The sequence below is a fragment of the Triticum aestivum genome, chromosome 5A, assembly GCF_018294505.1.
Source record: "Triticum aestivum cultivar Chinese Spring chromosome 5A, IWGSC CS RefSeq v2.1, whole genome shotgun sequence".
NCBI lineage: Eukaryota > Viridiplantae > Streptophyta > Magnoliopsida > Poales > Poaceae > Triticum > Triticum aestivum.
The window spans coordinates 667,453,496-667,473,076 of NC_057806.1; the positions used below are offsets into that span (position 1 = coordinate 667,453,496).

General features: G+C 46.5%; 1 protein-coding gene across 1 annotated transcript in view; it reads left to right on the forward strand.

Annotated features, from left to right (window-relative positions):
• LOC123101761 (expansin-like A1) overlaps positions 1–9,393 on the forward strand; it is a 29,719-nt gene extending 20,326 nt beyond the window's left edge. The window contains exons 4-6 of the mRNA XM_044523064.1: positions 8,152–8,377; positions 8,476–8,770; positions 8,864–9,393. Coding sequence (XP_044378999.1) covers positions 8,152–8,377; positions 8,476–8,770; positions 8,864–9,248 — 906 coding nt within the window. The 3' untranslated portion in view covers positions 9,249–9,393. The remainder of the gene's footprint in view (positions 1–8,151; positions 8,378–8,475; positions 8,771–8,863) is intronic.
• The last annotated feature ends 10,188 nt before the right edge of the window (positions 9,394–19,581 follow it).

A 19,581-nucleotide genomic window follows, 5' to 3' on the forward strand; every position in this document is an offset into this window, starting at 1 on the left:
ACCAGGGAGCGAGATACGCTATGCCCGGTTCTCGATTGGATGTTACTTGCCCTAAGCCGCCGGCGGGTCGTCCCCTTATATACACGGGTTGACGCCCTGCGGCCTACAGAGTCCCGACCGGCTCATAAACAGTGTCCGGCTTGGTGACTAGTTAATCCTGCTTTAGAAGTCATGCCATCACGGCGGTTTATCACTATGGGCCTTAAGTCGCCTGTGGGCTTTAGACCCTTTATTGAACCACCATCTTCATGCTTGATCTTGGGCTTCATATGATGAATCACCTTTGCGTAACCCGGCCCCTCCTAGGCGGCTTACACAAATAGTTATATCCCCAACAACTAGTCTTTCCTGTGTACTTCGCCCTCACTCGTGCACACCCGGGACCAACTTCCCGGTCGATCACCCATCCTCAGATCGCTCCAAGCCAAGCATGCTTAACTTTGTAGTTCTTTCCAAATGAGCTACCAAAAAACAAGGAATCCCTTATTGATATGAGTAGTCTATCATTCCTATTAGGCCAGGCTCTCACATACACCCCCACTCAAAGGAATTGGCATCCTCATCGGCCAATCGGGAACGTTTCCTCTTGGCACACGTATGTGCGTCCAGTCCGGCACATGTGCCATGCCGTGTGCCACAACGGGCCAGAAGTGCCATACACCACATGCACGCGCACCTGACCCGCACATGTTCGTGTAACCACGAGGGTTGGCTTTGGTACCAATTGTAACGCCCCAGCCATAGCCACCGGTTCCTAGCCATTGCACCTGGGGGATCTAGAGTGGCCCCATAGACCATACTAGTCTTTCCCGGCGGCGGCTCGAAGGGATGCCAGTGCGGTCGCTCGAGCTGGAAAACCAGGGGGTGCGGGACATCGGTTCAGCAACAACCACAATCTCTACTTTTAAAAACTCAAATCCATGCAAACACATGCACATTAATCGTCATTGTCATCATCATTTCAGCATCTTCATCGTTCAATCCAATGATTCGATGAACTCTTTGTATATGAATTTGCCAAGGTCCGTGTTTCCATAGCCATTATTCGACATTGAATCCATCAGTGACCTACAAATTACCAAAAAAAATTGCTCGAATATTTCATCGAGCACATAGAGCGCGAGGTGTTTGTCTGGAGGAGTTGGACGTACCGGGCAGCATCAGGTGATGGCTTGGTCGAAGGCGCTGTGGGTTGGGGCCTCCGGTGGCAGCGCTGTGGGTTAGGGATGGCGGAGGAGCAACAATGACGACGGAGCTATGATGGCGGCCGTGCGGACTAGGCAAAAAGGGGGAAAGGAAGAGGACATGTCCGGTAAGAAGAGAGACGTCCAAGCGATTTGGCGCAGGCGCTTGCGATCAGTGCTACATAGCAGACGGTCCAGACGTCCTCATATCCATCTCATGTGCTGGGTATGGGGAGTGTCAGTCAACCAAATGTTTTGGGCCAAGTTTGCTCGGTCCAGTTGGACATCGTTTTTCTGTTCAGATTGTGATCGGCCAGGCCACTCGGACGTTTGGAACAAATATAGGAGGTCCAGTTGTTGATGCTCTAACACTGGCCAGTCATCAGTGCAACTGCAATCATCTACTCCTCACATATGGTAATGAGGAGAATATCAGGTGCTCCCGCACTGAGATGCTACCACGATACGAGCTCCTAGAGACGTTGGATATCAGATCCAATGACTCTAAGGTGGCTCTATAACATTTTGCAAAGGAGCCCCTCAGAAGTTCAGGAATTGCGCATAGGTACAACAACCTCTTAGATGCGTTGGATCGGATTTGAGATCCAACGACCCAGAATCCTGTATCACTCTATCACCTGAAACTTTCCCTACTGGCCCAATATATGCGTGGTGCTGGCAGTGAAAGCCAGCCGAGATTCTCTCGCAGTGCACTATACGTCTGTCTGCAGCCACCCACCAGGGGCTGCGCCGTCGCACCATGTAAATCATCCATGCATATTTGGAAAAAGGTGCCCAAAATTAAGGCATAGGGGTGACGCACACAAGCAAAACGCACGCGTCCTTGTACTCCATGTAGTATGTCTGCATCCACAGGCTAATCGCAAAACATACTACAAAATCCGGTGGCTTTTCTCAACGGGTAACGTCGCAAGTCGGCGTGCCGCAGGATTCATACTCCGTTGCTTTCGGCAATGATGTTTTTTGTGCCTCTAAGACATAGCGATTTTCATTCATGGGCGCCGAGCTCCATTGGGGTTGTTCGTGGCGAGATTAATTTGTTGGACGATGGACGAAACTAGTCGTTGGTCTTCCAGGATTCACTGAACGAGCTAAACACAAAACTTAAAATGCAATACTGTAAAAGCATCTCCAACAGACGCCGAACGCGCTGCGCGCAAAAAACAGCTTTGCCGCGCGCCCATCGCCTGGTTTGGCGCGGCGTGCAGCGCTGGTTCCAGCAGCCGCGCAAAAATTCAGCGCGCGCGACTCTCGCACAAACAACATATGCATTCCAAAATAGAAGCAAAAAAATTAAATACAAACAAAAATAAATCAAAATAAATAGTTCAATTTCGTTATTATGACTCAAACAAACAGTTTATCATCCAATACAATAAATAGTGCAATTAAACATAACAAATAGTGCAATTAAACACAACAAACAGTTTAATTGCACTGGGAGATCTCAAATACTCCTCGTCAAACATTTGCACAATTCTGACTGCGAAGCGCTTGACACACATGATGGCTTGGCTCTCACCCGTAGCCTAGTGATCATCAACTAGATCAGCCGGTATACCGTATGCCAACATACGCAAAGCGGCTGTCACCTTCTGAAAAGTGCTATGCCCGAGCTCTCCGGCGGCATTCCTCCTTTGCTGAAAAAAGCGGTCATGGCTCGCTAGTTTCTCTGCAATGTGCCTGAACAACTCGGTGCTCATCCTAAACCAGCGACGAAAATACGACTCGGGGTATGTGGAATTCTCCGCAAAATAATGCCTGATCAATCTGTTGTGGGCATCAATCCTATCCCTCCAAATTTTCTGCCGACCCATAACCGAACTACCGTGCTTCGGTTTTTTATTGATATGCATAGCTAGGATTATTGCAAGATCCTGCTCCTCTTTCATATCAAATTCTTCTTCGGAAGAATCATACGACGAACTCATCTACAATGTTCAATACTATGCTATAAAAACTACAATCAACATGCACGAAATTCATGGCTTTTGAGCAATACATACCTTCTAGGCGTTTTGTCGAACACCTTGCGGGCGCCGAGCGGCAGCGAGCGCGCGGGCGCTGTTCGTCGGAGGACGGACGCGCGCGAGGGGCGGCGGGACTAGAGGGGGGGCTGAAGAAGCCGCCGCGGGGCGGGGATAGGCCGGGGAAGCGCCGAAACGGTCGCCGGGTGGCGCGGTCGGCGGCGGCGGCGCGGCTGGATGGGGGGTGGGAGGTGCGAGCGAGCACGCAGTAGCAGGCGTAGCAAATAAGCGGCACGCGATTGAGTTTCGGCCCGCGCGCTGAACTACATATGCCGCGCGCGCTGTTTTTTCGCGCCCGCTGGAGCAACTATTCCGGTTGTGCGCGCGCTAAAACGGGGAATTTTGCGGCGCGACGCTAGTTTGGCGCGGCTGTTGAAGATGCTCTAATGAGCATAAGCACACTTGAGACACGTATGAACTGAGCTGAGCACAGTAGGGGACTTGGTGCGCCATTAAGAGCATGTACGACGTGGACACGACTGTAGGCAGCGTCAGCCCGGTCCTCAAATGTTCACATTTGTAACCTTACTTTTGAAACTCATATCCATGCAAACATATGTACACTGAGCATCACACACAAACAATGAGTAACGCACGCGACTACGAATTATCCTTACATAAAAATAAATTGTCCAAATATTATTCAAGCATAAAATTTGTTCATGGTGCATAACTGAAACATAAAAAGCGTAGTTCAGTGAGTTTCATCGTGGATCCATATATACTCCACAAATCATTGAAAAGTTGCATGTTTGCATGTTGTTGTCGAGTTGTCGATGCATCTATTCTCAGCTTAAAGTTGTCATTAGCCTTCTCCACGGCAGTCATTATGTGCAAGAACAAAGCTTGCTTATCCGGAAGCGATGTCGGAAGAAACCTTCATGATATGTTGGGTCTAATGTGAAGTGGTCTGTGTACAAATCGTGCGTCAGCGATCCTATCATGGGGAATAACTCGCCGGCCCTTTATCAAACCCTTGAAGTTCAATACGTGTTCCTCTTCCTTCTCAATTTCTTTTAGGATGCTCATTATCATCATCATTTCAGCATCTTCGTCGTGCAAATCCGACAATTAGATGAACTCTTTGTATATGAATTCACCAAAGTATGTGTTTTCATAGCCATCATCCGACGATGAATCCATCAGTGACCTACAAATGATCATGGACGCGTTTGGTTACCTGCATTAGGTTCAGCAGGAAGGATTTGGCCTGTTTGGTTGCTCGCATTCACTGTTGGGCTAGCATAGCACGAACTTTAAAGCACCTCTGAGTCTGCATCCCTGGGAATGCTCGATTTGGCTGTTTTCCTCAGCTAGGCCCGAGCGATGCAGGCGAGCGCACGTGGGTGGCTCGATGGATGCAGCCTAGTTCGTTCTCATGCACAGGTGTATGTGAGTTTGCACGTGGTGTGTTGGTTTAACTCCTAACCTGGTTCATTTATTAGTCCCTTCTAATCTACACAACGATGCATCAAATCGAAAAAAGCTCTTCCATTTTTGCTATTGGTTTAAAGTTTCGTTGACCGTAAATACTTAATTTCGTGTTCATGTTTGGAGCTATTTTGGATGGATTTTTTTCAAATTCGTCGCGCACGGTCGACCGTTTGAAATTTCCTTTGACCAGTAGCTTTATCTTATAGTTTTACACGACCTTCGTGTTGCGCATTTTCTGTTTCAACCATCATAGATGATTAGATGTAACTTCTTCCTCGTGAAAAGTATATACGCATATGTATGGTGTTAATGACAGTCCTTAATCTCGGTTTCCTCTCCGGTGTCCTGCTACACACGTGTCACCACCGACGTCTCTCCTCTCGAATTCCTCTCCCGCGTGCTGTTGCACTAGCGCCACCGCCGGCGTCGTTTGTCTCTACATTCTCTCCCATGTCCTGCTACAATGAAGCCATCGCCGGCGTCAATCCTCTTCGCCTCCTTGCTTGTGTCTTACTACACTGGCGCCGTCACCATCGTCGTTCTCTCCCACATGCTGTTGCACTAGCGCCATCGGCGGCGTGTTCCTCTCAACCACCTCTCCCATGTCGTTTCCCTCGGTCTCCTTTTCGATGTCCTGCTACACTGAAGCCATCGCCAACGTCGTTCCTCTCGGCCTCCTCGCTCGCATCCTACTACACTGGTGCGGTCGTCATCGTCGTTCTTTTCAGCCTTCTCCTTAGCGTCCTACTACACTGAGGCCGCCATGGCGCGCACACTGCATTTTTTCTCCATCATCCTCTGCATCAATGTCCTCCTATTCGTTACTCCACACTGACTTTCTCAGCGGCGGCGGTGCTAGCAACTAGTTCACTGCACCGCCGATGGGAATGCTCGCCCGCGACTCCGGGCTTGTCGTGTCGGACGCGGCGCCGCGACCGCCGCCCATCTCTGTCGCCGAGGCACCTCTAGTGTAACATTGTGTGTTATGTGTAGTTGTTAATTCTTAATCATATCCAGTGTATGCAACCAAACAACATGCATTAGTATGAGCACAACCAATGCGAGCAACCAAACACAACGCGTAGAGGTGTTGCTACAATGCAGAAAGAGGGTATGCAGGCAACCAATCAACATGCGGATGTTGGTTTTTTGCCTGCATATGATCAACCAGGCCCAACTGAGACAAGTATGCAAAGTGCAAAAAACGATGCAGGTAACCAAACGCCCCCCAAAAGAATAAAAAAATTGTTCGGGTATTTCATCGAACACATAGAGCGCAAGGTGTATGTCCAGAGGAGTTGGACATACTGAGGTGTCGTTCGATGGCCGCACGGTCAAAGGCGTTGTGGGTTGGGGCCTCCGATGCAAGTGTTGTGGGTAAGGGACGGCGGCAAAGCATGACGGCAGAGCTACGGTGGCAACTGTGCAGAAGAAGGCATGAAATAGGAGAGAAACGGGATAGATTGGATAAGGAGAGGATCATCTTCAAGCGATTTGGCGCGAGCCCTTGCTGCCAGTCTTATGTAGTGGACATGTCCGGACATTTTCATATTCGCCCCAGATATGAGCTTTGTATATGGGAGCCGTGTTTGTCTGGTTCGATTAGACAACGTTTTTCTGTCCGGTCAATGACCCGTCAGGCTGCTCGTTCGTCCGAAATGAATATGAGACGTCTAGTTGTAAATTATCTAACATTAGCCACTCATGAGCGCAACTACAACCATCTACTCCTCAGTCTTCACGGTATGATAACGATGGCCATTGGAGCTTGTAGTGTACTGGCCAAAATGTATGTATGTGGTGCTGGCCGGTGAATGCCAGCCAAGATTCTCTCGGGAGTGCATTGTATGTCTGTCCGCCGCCACCAAACAGGGGCGGCGCCGTTGCACCGCGTAAATTATCCATTTTAGGAAAACAGTGGACAAATTTCAGGCACAGGGGTGACGCAAACGAGCAAAACTGCACGTCCTTGAACTCCATGTAGTATGTCTGCATCCACACGCTAATCGCATAAATGTTGGAATAGCTTGAGTAGTTCATTAGGCCTAATTTTAATTGGGTGGATGCAAATCAGACCATTCTGATCTTGATCTACGCGTGTTCAGTCCAAACTGTGCCTTTTCAGGAAATCGCAAAGATTAATTAATGCGTAACGAAAGCAACAGGAGGACGCTTTACTGACTCGAAAGTTCTGAGCAATTTTGCAGCGGCCTGAAAGATTAGGTGCATGCATGCTAAATTAAGCGCCCAATACCTTGCGTGCAGCATCAAGTGATAAATCGAATTGACGTAGTGCGATCGATCGGTGCGGTGCTAATTCTGCCAATAACCCAGATTGTCTTACCCGGCTTCCCGAGGCATCTGTGCGTGCAAACGACATGGGTATTTTTCTTTTCAGGTTTTCTTTAGAAAGCTTTCGAGTTTGGCTGGTACGGCAAAGCGGTGGTGTTGTTCTAGTCTAGGAATAAATAGATGATGCCCCGCGCATTGCTGCAGTAACTTTTTTTTTAAATATGTAAATATTTGCTAAAAAATAACTAAATCTAATGTAAACAAATATAAGCTTCACAATCAATAAAAAAGTGTCTAAAATAGAATAAAATCTTTTGAATTACTGTTAAAATATAATTTAGAACAAAAAATGTGAAGGACTTACATCATGTATGATGTGGCAACATTGCATGCATAGACTAATAGAAAAATAATTATAATCTATAAGTTCGTTTATGTGATAGATTTTGCATGGCTTAGTGGGAGAGAAGATTTAAATGCATGGCTTAGTGGGGATGTTGAGGTGGATACTTTGCATGTTGAGAGAATTGTGATCAACTTTTTAAGAGTGTAAGATATCTGCCCTCTTTTTTCCCGTCCCTTTGTGTGCTTATCCTCGACAGAGGGCGTGTGGAACGTATTTTTTGACTACCAAGATTTGTCCAGTTTAGGTTTTGATGGATCCATCTGGATTCGACCACCTTTTGTGGTCCTCAGAGTTTCTACAGGCTCTTACTGGTGTTTTCTTTTTCGGGGTGGCGATGCTTTGCAGATCGTAGTCGTCGGCGTTTGCTCGTTTGCTTCGACGACTTCCGGGCCACCGCTTCTACAAGTTTCTGGGTTTCAAAAAGTTTACTCTGCTGAGACGGAGGCCTAGAGGCGACATCGAGCTATGCTCCGGCACACTGCCGGTGGATATAGAAGAAAGAAGACTCCGACGCACTCAAGGATTTGAATGTAATTTCATTTTTCCTGTATGGATGTGTTTGTATAGACATATGATGCTTAAAATATGTAGGCCTTTTCTCAAAAATAATTTTTAAAAAAATCTTTTGTTTCGTTTGTGTAGATATGTTCCCATAATAATCTCTCGAGCTCTCTAAGCTGACCTAATTATACTGTTGAGCCTGAACCCTGAAGGTAAGTAACGGATCACGATTAAGTCAGTTAACAAGATCACCGATGTTGTAGCTGTAGACCCTGAGTGTGAGCAGGTCGTGGTGGTGGTATATATAAGCACTCGTCAGGCACAACCGCACAAGGATCCACCACCCGCAACAAAAGAAAAGAAAAGAAACAACGATGGCCGTCTCTCGCTGCTCATCCTTCTGCTGCCGCTCCTCCTCTTCCTCTGCACCCTCCCGCCGCTCACCTCCGCCTGCGACCGCTGCGTGCACCGCACCAGAGCCGCCTACTACGCCTCGTCTCTCACCCTCGCCGGTACCATCCATACACCTGCATACATATGCTCTGTTTCTACTTTCTACCTATACATGGCCCATGCATGATTCTGATTGTTCGATTGTGGTGTCTTGCAGCCGGTTGCTGCGGGTACGGCGCGGCGGCCGCGTCCCTCAACGGCGACCTGCTCGCCGGGGCCGGCCCGGCCCTGTACAGACAAGGCGTCGGCTGCGGCGCGTGCTTCCAGGTGCGGTGCAAGGACGAGGAGCTCTGCGCTACCGCCGGCGTGAAGGTCGTCGTCACCGACCGCGCCAGGACGAAGACGAACGACACCGACCTCGTGCTGAGCAGCCCGGCGTTCGCTGCCATGGCCCGCCCCGGCATGGCTGGGCGGCTCGCCAAGCTCGGCGCCGTCGACGTCGAGTACAAGAGGTAATCCAAAGCCCCCTCTCATTTATTTGTCTCGAAGCACGGAGATTGGAAAGAGCTAAACTCAAGATTGTCAACGCTGCCGCGAATGTGCAGGGTGCCGTGCGTGTACGAGGGCAAGAACCTCTCGCTGCGGGTGGATGAGCGGAGCCGCGCGCCCAGCGAGCTCGCCATCACGATCCTCTACCAGGGCGGCCAGACCGACATCGTCGAGGTCGACGTCGCGCAGGTCGGTTCGTCGTCGAGCTGGACGTCCCTGACACGAGACCACGGGCCGGCGTGGAGCACGAGCGAGGCGCCACCGGGGCCACTGCAGCTGAGGGCGGTGGTGACCAGCGGGTTCGACGGGGCATGGGTCTATGCCGAACATGAAGTCCTGCCGAGCCAGTGGCACGCCGGCGAGGTCTACGACACCGGCGTCCAGATCACCGCCATCGCCCAAGAAGCCTGCCTCCCCTGCGACACGCAGGAGTGGAAGTGACGCCTGACGAGGCAAGCAAACCACGCCGATCTGCCAGGGGGCTCCAGCAAAGTACCACGTACAAAATACTACAAATAAAGATATGTAGGAACAATGAAGTGAAGTGATAATGAGTAGATGACGGCTAGGCTCGAACAAAATACTACAAATGAAATTGGTGGTTGTTTATGCAAATGAAGTGATAATACAAATGAAATTTGTTGGACGACGGACGAAACTAGTCGTTGGTCTTCCAGGATTCACCGAACGAGCTAAACACACAACCTAAAAATGCCATACTGTAATGAGCATAAGCACACTTGAGACACGTATGAGCTGAGCTGAGCACAGTTGGTGACTCGGTGCGCCATTAACAACATCTACACCGGACTGAGCAAACCGCGGACACGACTACGGAAAGCGTCAGCCCGGTCCTCAAATGTTCGCATTTGTAACCTTACCTTTGAAACTCATATCCATGCAAACACATGCACACTGAGCATCACACACAAACAATGAGTAGCGCACACGACTACGAATTATTCTTACATAAAAATAAATAGTCCAAATATAATCCGAGCATAAAATTTGTTCATAGTGCATAATTGAAACATAAAAAGTGTAGTTCAGTGATTTTCAACATGGATCCATATATACTCCACGAGATCGATCATCGAGAAGTTGCATGTCCGCATGTTGATGTCGATGTTGTCGATGCATCTATTCTCAGCTTAAAAGTTGTCATTAGCCTTCTCCACGACAATCATTATGCGCAAGAACAAAGATTGCTCATCCGAAAACGACGTCGAAAGAAACCTTCATGATATGTTGGGTCCAATGTGAAGTAGTCCGTGTACAAGTCGTGCGTCAGTGATCCTATCACGGGGAATTACTCTCTGGCCCATTATCGAACCCTTGAAATTCAGTACATGTTCCTCTTCCTTCTCAAATTTTTTTTGGATCCTCATTATCATAGTCATTTCAGCATCTCCGTCATTCAAATCCGACAATTCGATGAACTCTGTGTTTCCATAACCATCATTCAACGATGAATCCATCGGTGACCCACAAATGATCAAAAGAATAAAAACTATGTTTAGGCATTTCATCAAACACATATAGCGCGAGGTGTATGTCCAGAGGAGTTGGACGTAGCGGGGTGGCATTCGATGGCTGCACGGTCGTCGGAGGCGTTGTGTGATTGGGGTTTTCGGTGCAAGCAGTGTGGGTTAGGGACGGTGGCGGAGTATCGATGGCGCCAGAGTTACGGTGGTGACTGTGCGGACGAGGCCGGAAAGAGGAGAGAAACATGATAGATTGGATAAGGAGAGGGTCATCTTCAAGCGATTTGGTGCGGGCCCTTGCTGCCAGTCGTACGTAGTGGGCGCATCCGATTGTCTCATATCCACCCCAGATATGAGTTATGTATGAGTGTCGATCAGTCTAAACGTTGAGTTGTGTTTGTCCGGTTTGATTGGACAATGTTTTTTTGTCTGTTTGATTAGGGACTTGTCAGGCTGCTCATTTGTCCGAAATGAATATGAGTCGTCTAGTTGTAGATGCTCTAATATTAGCCACTCATCGGTGCAACCGCAACCATCTACTCCTCATGGTATGATAACGATGGCCATTGGAGCTTGTAGTGTAATGGCCAAAATGTATGTATGTGATGCTGGCCGGTGAAAGCCAGCCAAGATTCTGTCGGAGTGCACTCTGCGTCTGTCCGCCGCCACCAACCAGGGGCGTCGCCGTGGCACCGCGTAAATTATCCATTTTTGGAAAACGGTGGCCAAATTTCAGGCACAGGGGTGACGCAAACGGGCAAAACGTGCACGTCCTTGAACTCCATGTAGTATGTCTGCATCCACACGCTAATCGCATAAATGTTGGATTAGCTTGTGTAGTTAATTAGGCCTGAAATGTTAGTTGGGTGGATGCAAATCATACCATTCTGATCTTGATCAACGCGTGTTTAGTGCAAACTGTGCCTATTATGGACAGTGCAAAGATTAATTAAGTGCGTAACGAAAGCAACAGGAGGACGCTTAACTGAATCGAAAGCTGTGAGCAATTCTGCAGCGGCCTGAAAGATTAGGTGCATGCAAGCATGCTAACTTAAGCCCTATACCTTGGCGTGCAGCATCAAGCGATCAATCGAATTGAAATGCAACTGATCGAGGGTGCAACATGTGTAGCCGCGCAGTGCGGTCCATCGATGCGGTGCTAATTCATTAATAAAGCCGGACGAAACGAGGTTGCAGGAATGGAGTGTGAGTGAGACACCGAGTTTCCGTTACGAGTTAAGTATTAGCCTACGCTTGGAAGTTTGTCTAGATACGGACACATTTAGTGTTAGCTTGATTTTTATTTAGACAAATCTAAGACAAGCTTTTTAAAACGGAGGGAGTACTACCCTTTGCGTGGCTGATGATAGTGACTCCACCAGGTCTCGGTAAGTTCTCGCGGGTGACTCAAATGGACAAGTCAATTTTAGTCTTGTACTACTCGCCACCGCGACCGGCACATGTGCAACTCTATTGCTAACATATGAAATTAAGCTTAGCAACCTAAAAACCAGTGTTTAATAAGAGACAACCCATCATTCCATCAAAATATAAATTTAATAGCCTAGAAATTTTCTACCAATCGTTCGTCTTGATGATGTAACAAAAGGGCCAAAGAGGTCATGTTTTGCAGAAAAGAAGTACCAGAGAAGATGAAGCTTGGAGAATAAGAAGGGGGAAAAGGAAAAAGAGACATTTTTTTGGCAGCAGGACGTTTGACAGCTATCCTACCCAGCGCTTAGAAAAAATGCAGAGGTGGCTATGGCGTTCAATGGCCTATGATAAGAGCAACTCCAATGAAGGGATCCATTTTGTTCGTCTGCGTCCGTTTCGATCGACGCGGACAAAAATGAAGGCCCAACGCAACAATCCAAGCCCAAATCTCATTCGCATGGCGTCCGCGCCGATCCATTTCTGGTTCAAAATTGCGCCTGAAATGTGTCGGCGCGGGCGCGCCGCGCGTCTTCTCGGCATCCGTCGTGGCTCCACCTGTAGGCCAGCCAACTACCGCTCGTCGTCTTATTTATGACGATAATTGATAGCGGGCCCACTAGTCAACTAGTGGAAGTGTCCTTTTTTAGCCACGCGTGTGGCGGGGGGCTGCCTCACTTCCATCCACATCTAGCCCCCTACCATTCCCTTTGCTTCCTCACTGGCGACAGCAAACCCTAGCAAGCGATGGGCCTCTTCGGTAGCAGCAGCGGCAAGGGCACCCCCGGCGCCTCGTCCTCCAGTGCTCCTCCCCCCTCTTCGTCCGGCGCCGGCGCGTTTCCACCCAGGTCGCCGGCGCCTACACATCCCGGTGCACCAAGCGAGGTGGCACTAGGAGTACAGGCAGCCGCAGCCCTACCCCGATGTCACGCTGCCGCACAACTGGCACCTGGATCCGCACCGGATCCCGGTGCCGGCGGTTCCACGGACCCAGCGGGCGCACGAAGAGGAGGTGCTCAGGCGCCGCGCGCAGCTCACGCCGGAGCAGCGACGGATGCCCGAGTACGCCACCAACTCTCCCAACTGGGAGGCTTAGTTTGCCCTCGAACACGAGGAGCAACGACGTGTAGGCGCCGCCGCCGTTTCCACCGCCGCCCCCGCGGGTAGAGCCAGAGGAAATGGAGGCGGAGGCGGAGTACCAAGCCGCCCTCGAGGAGGCTCTGCAACACGCGCTAGAGGCTAGCCGTCTCGAGGAGGACACACACTGGGATGGGCTAGAGCAAGCCCTTGCCCTGTCTGCGGTGGGGGACTCCGTCCACACCCCGCTCTTCGTCCCGCCTACGCCATCGCCGTCGCCCGTCGAGACCAAGCCGGAGCCGAAGCCGACACGAAAGCGCTCCCCGCCTCCACCCACTTGGCCGGAGGAGGCCTACACGTGGACGGGCCAATACCATGAGTTGGTGAGCGCGCCTTCTGTCCACTACGCCACGACACCGGCGCAGGAGGCGGCCCACCTTGAGTGTTGGAAGGCGCACTGGCTCCGTCAGGAGCAAGCCGACGGCGAGCGGCATATGCGTGATAACCCACAAGTACAGAGGATCGTAACAGTTTTTGAGGTTAGAGTATTCAACCCAAATTTATTGATTCGACACAAGGGGAACCAAAGAATATTCTCAAGTATTAGCAGCTGAGTTGTCAATTCAACCACACATGGAAATTTAATATCTGCAGCAGAGTGTTTAGTAGCAAAGTAATATGATAGTAGTGGTAATGGTGGTAAAAGGTAACGGTAGCAAAAGTAATATTTTTGGTGTTTTGTAGTGATGATAACAATAACAACGGAAAAGTAAATAAACGAAGAACAGTATATGGAAAGCTCATAGGCAATGGATCGGTGATAGAGAATTATGCCAGATGCGCTTCATCGTGTAACAGTCATAACCTAGGGTGACACAGAACTAGCTCCAATTCATCAATGTAATGTAGGCATGTATTCCGAATATACTCATACGTGCTTATGGAAAAGAACTTGCATGACATCTTTTGTCCTACCCTCCCGTGGCAGCGGGGTCCTATTGGAAACTAAGGGATATTAAGGCCTCCTTTTAATAGAGTACCGGACCAAAGCATTAACACATAGTGAATACATGAACTCCTTAAACTATGGTCATCACCGGTAAGTATCCCGATTATTATCACTTCGGGGTTAACGGATCATAACACAAAATAGGTGACTATAAACTTGCAAGATATGATCAAGAACTCTCATATATTGATGAAAACATAATAGGTTCAGATCTGAAATCATGACACTCGGGCCCTAGTGACAAGCATTAAGCATAGCAAAGTCATAGCAACACCAATCTCAGAACATAGTGGATACTAGGAATCAAACCCTAACAAAACTAACTCGATTACATGATAAATCTTATCCAACCCATAACCGTCCAGCAAGCCTACGATGGAATTACTCACGCACGGCGGTGAGCATCATGAAATTGGTGATGGAGGAAGGTTGATGATGACGATGGCGATGGATTCTCCTCTCCGGAGCCCCGAACGGACTACAGATCAGCCCTCCCGAGAGAGTTTAGGGCTTGGCGGCGGCTCCGTATCGTAAAATGCGATGAATCCTTCTCTCTAGTTTTTTCCCCTAAAGAGAATATATGGAGTTAGGGTTGAGGTCGGTGGAGCGTCAGGGGGCCCACGAGGCAGGGGGTGCGCCCAGGGGGTAGGGCGTGCCCCCACCCTCGTGGACAGGTGGAGGCCCCCCTGACGTGGATCTTCCTTCCAGTATTTTTTATATATTCCAACATAATTCTCCGTTGATTTTCAGGTCATTCCTAGAAATTTTATTTCTGCACAAAAATAACACCATGACAATTCTGCTGAAAACAACGTCAGTCCGGGTTAGTTCCATTCAAATCATGCAAGTTAGAGTCCAAAACAAGGGCAAAAGTGTTTGAAAAAGTAGATACGACGGAGACGTATCAACTCCCCCAAGCTTAAACCTTTGCTTGTCCTCAAGCAATTCAGTTGATAAACTGAAAGTGATAAAGAAAACTTTAACAAACTCTGTTTGCTTGTTGTTGTAAATATGTAAATCCAACATTCAGATTTTCAGCAAAGATTATGAACTAACCATATTCACAATAACATTTAGGTCTCATATTTACTCATATCAATGGCATAATCAACTAGCGAGCAATAATAATAAATCTCGGATGACAACACTTTCTCAAAACAATCATGATATGATATAACAAGATGGTATCTCGCTAGCCCTTTCTGAGACCGCAAAACATACATGCAGAGCACCTTTAAAGATCAAGGACAGACTAGACATTGTAATTCATGGTAAAAGAGATCTAGTCAAGTCATACTCAATGTAAACTAACAACAATGAATGCAAATGACAGTGGTGCTCTCCAACTGGTGCTTTTCAATAAGAGGATGATGACTCAGCATGAAAGTAAATAGATTGGCCCTTCGCAGAGGGAAGCAGTGATTTGTAGAGGTGCCAGAGCTCGGTTTTGAAATAGATATGAATAATATTTTGAATGGTATACTTTCATTGTCAACATAACAACCAAGAGATGGCGATATCTTCCATGCTACACACATTATAGGCGGTTCTCAAACAGAATGGTAAAGTTTATACTCCCCCTCCACCAACAAGCATCAATCCATGGCTTGCTCGAAACAACGAGTGCCTCCAACTAACAAGAGTCCCGGGGGAGTTTTGTTTGCAATTATTTTGATTTTATTTGCATAAAGCATGGAACTGGGCATCCCGGTGACCAGCCATTTTCTCGTGAGTGAGGAGCGGAGTCCACTCCTCTTGAGAATAACCCGCCTAACATGGAAGATACGGACATCCCTAGTTGATACATGAGCTATTCGAGCATACAAACACAGAATGTTTATTTGAAGGTTTAGAGTTTGGCACATACAAATTTAATTGGAACGGCAGGTAGATACCATATATAGGTAGGTATGGTGGAATCATATGAAATAACTTTGGGGTTTATGGAATCGGGTGCGCAAGCAGTATTCCTGCTTAGTACAGGTGAAGGCTAGCAAAACACTGGGAAGCGACCAGTTAGAGAGTGACAACAGTCATGAACATGCATTAAAATTAATCAACACCGAATGCAAGCATGAGTAGGATATAATCCACCATGAACATAAATATTGTAGAGGCTATGTTGATTTTGTTTCAACTACATGCGTGAACATGTGCCAAGTCAAGCCACTCGAATCATTCAAAAGAGGATACCACTCTATCATACCACATCACAATCATTTTAATAGCATGTTGGCACGCAAGGTAAACCATTATAAGCTCCTAGCTAATTAAGCATGGCATAAGCAACCATAATCTCTAATTATCATTGCAAACATGTTTATTCATAATAGGCTGAATCAGGAACGATGAACTAATCATATTTACAAAAACAAGAGAGGTCGAGTTCATACCAGCTTTTCTCATCTCAATAAGTTCATCATATAATCATCATTATTGCCTTTCACTTGCACAACCGAATAGTGTGGATAATAATAACAGTGCACGTGCATTGGACTAAGCTGGAATCTGCAGGCATTCAATTCAAGAGAGAAGACAAGGTAATATGGGCTCTTTGTTAGATCAACAATAATGCATATAAGAGCCACTCAACATTTTCATTATGGTCTTCTCCTATTGACCCCCAAAGAACAAGAAAAGAAATAAAACTATTTACACGGGAAAGCTCCCAACAAGCAAAAGAAGAACGAGAAATCTTTTTGGGTTTTATTTTTAATTACTACTACAAGCGTGGAAAGTAAACTAATTAAAAGCTACAACTAATTTTTTTGTTTTTCTTAAGGCTTATTAACACACACAAGAAGAAAGCATAAAAAAGGAAAATAAACTAGCATGGATGATACAATGAAAAAGTATGAGCACGGACAACTAGCAATGAGTGTGTGAACATGAATGTAATGTCGGTGAGAAATACGTACTCCCCCTAGCTTAGGCTTTTGCCCTGAGTTGGTCTATGGCCACGGTTGGCCTGGCGGATATCCAAAGTAATAATTGGGATCGTACTGTGAAGAAGCCTCGGATTGCCATTGGTTGGCAATCACCTCTGGATCCCACTGGTAATCAGACTGTCGTGGAGGATCAAATTGTGGTTCCGGCTCTGGCTATGTAGCTGATGTAGGATTCCGGTAGGCGTGAATGGCCTCCAATGGAACAAGGTACTTGCCTGCAGATAAATCAAACAAGGAAGGAGCAGGCAAGGTAATAGTCTCAGGATGATTTTTACCAAATATTAATTTGTACTTAAGTGCCTTTTCCCTATTCTTAACAATAAAATCATGTGCTACCATACTCTTATAATCTAAATAAACAGGAGGCAGCAACTTCTTTTCCTTCTCATAATGCCTAATAGGTATGTTAAAGTGTGCAGCGAGGCGAAGATGCCTCCAAGGACGGGGCCCTTAGTACGGTTAAGATTTAACCACTTTGCAACAATAGTGCCCATACTAGATGTGTCATCATGGAACAAGGCATGGCACAAAATAACAATATCAGGGGCACTAAGGTTGCCACAGTTTCCGCAACCAATTAAGCATCTACTAGCAAATATTGCGAAGTAACGTAAAACAGGAAAATGTATGCTAGTAATTCGTGCATCGGAAACCTTCCTCGTTTCCCCTACAGCAATGGTATCAATAAACCCATCCACATCATCATGATGTGGTTCCTCTATGCTACCCTCAAAAGGTATCAAACAAACCCGACAAAAATCACGAAGTGACATCTCCTTATGCTCATCATATAAATAAAATTCTACCATAGGTGGTGAGCTCCTAGCATGGAAATGAAAGTTTTGCACAAAGATATTGGTGAGTAAGAGATACTGTTCGCGTTGGTCATGGAGGAAGGCGGTGAGGCCTGCATTCTCAGCCAATTCATAGAAATCGTCATAAATCCCGGCTGCTCTCAAGAAATTATCACAAGGCCATTCACACGGCCGAACCTCCGCAGTGCGAGGGAGATTATATTTGGGCCTCTTATCCTCCTCACTTTTCTTATCCTTCGAGCTTCGACTCGATGAGCCCCTCAAAAATTTCTTCATCTTTTTCTAAAAATTTCTGAAATTTTTAGTAACTTCAAAATAAAGTGAACCAAACTCAACAAAATTGATATCAACTACTCCTAAATTGCCTAGAGACAATATCATGCATCAAAACTACTTTTGACCACATAAATTTGACATGCAAGCTCAAGAACAGGGTCACCTAAGTAGCAAAAATATGCAATGAATAAAACACTAGAACAAAAACTAATTGGACCAACGGAGGAGTCACATACCAAGGAACAATCCCCCAAAGCAGTTTTGTGAGAGGTGCTTTGAGCAAGGAGATCGAAAATGGCAGCAAAATGAGCTTGGACTCGGGTTTGAGCTAGTTAGTGATGTTTGTGGGAGGGAGAAGGAGTGTGTGGTAGCTGGAATAAGTGGAGGGGAGCCACCACGGGCCCACGAGGCAGGGGGCGCACCCAGGGGGTAGGGCGCGCCCTCCACTCTCGTGGCCAGGTGCTTGCTCCCCCTGCTGTGTTCTTAGTGCTAGATATTCTCAAATATTCTAGAAAAAATCATATTTAAATTTCAGGGCATTTGGAGAACTTTTATTTTCGGGGTATTTTTTATTGCATGGATAATTCAGAAAATAGACAGAAATTACTATTTTTGCTTTATTTAATATAAATAACAAAAAGTAAAAAGAGGGTATAGAGAGTTGTGTTTTCTAAATTCATCCATCTCATGTTCATCAAAAGGAATCCACTAACAAGGTTGATCAGGTCTTGTTAACAAACTCATTCCGAATAACATGGAACCGGAGAATTTTTGAATAACACTAGGTTACCTCAATGGGGATATTCACATCCCCAACAATAAGAATATCATATTTCTTCTTGACAGTAGGAAGAGGAAATTCAAAACCTTCAAAAATAATCGATGGAATTTTTCCAATAGAGTTTATACTATGAACTTGAGGTTGTTTCCTCGGAAAGTGTACCGTATGCTCATTGTCATTAACATGAAAAGTGACATTGCCTTTGGTGCAATCAATAACAGCCCCTGCAGTATTCAAAAAGGGTCTTCCAAGAATAATAGACATACTATCATCCTCGGGGATATCAAGAATAACAAAGTCCATTAAAATAGTAATGTTTGCAACCACAACATGCACATCCTCACAAATACCGACAGGTATAGCAGTTGAGTTATCAGCCATTTGCAAAGATATTTCAGTAGGTGTCAACTTATTCAAATCAAGTCTATGATATAAAGAGAGTGGCATAACACTAACACCGGCTCCAAGATCACATAAAGAAGTTTTAACATAGTTTCCTTTAATGGAGCATGGTATAGTTGGTACTCTGGGATCCCCAAGTTTCTTTGGTATTCCACCCTTAAAAGTATAATTAGCAAGCATGGTGGAAATTTCAGCTTCCGGTATCTTTCTTTTATTTGTAACAATTTCTTTCATATACTTAGCATAAGGATTCATTTTAAGCATATCAGTCAAATGCATACGCAAGAAGATAGGTCTAATCATTTCAGCAAAGCGCTCAAAAATCCTCATCATCCTTTTTCTTGGATGGTTTAGGAGGAAAATGCATGGGTTTCTAAACCCATGGTTCTCTTTCTTTACCGTGCTTCCTAGCAACAAAGTCTCTCTTATCATAACGTTGATTCTTTGATTGTGGTTATCAAGATCAACAACAGGTTCAATCTCTACATCGTTGTCATTACTAGGTTGAGCATCAACATGAACATCATTATTAACATTATTACTAGGTTCAT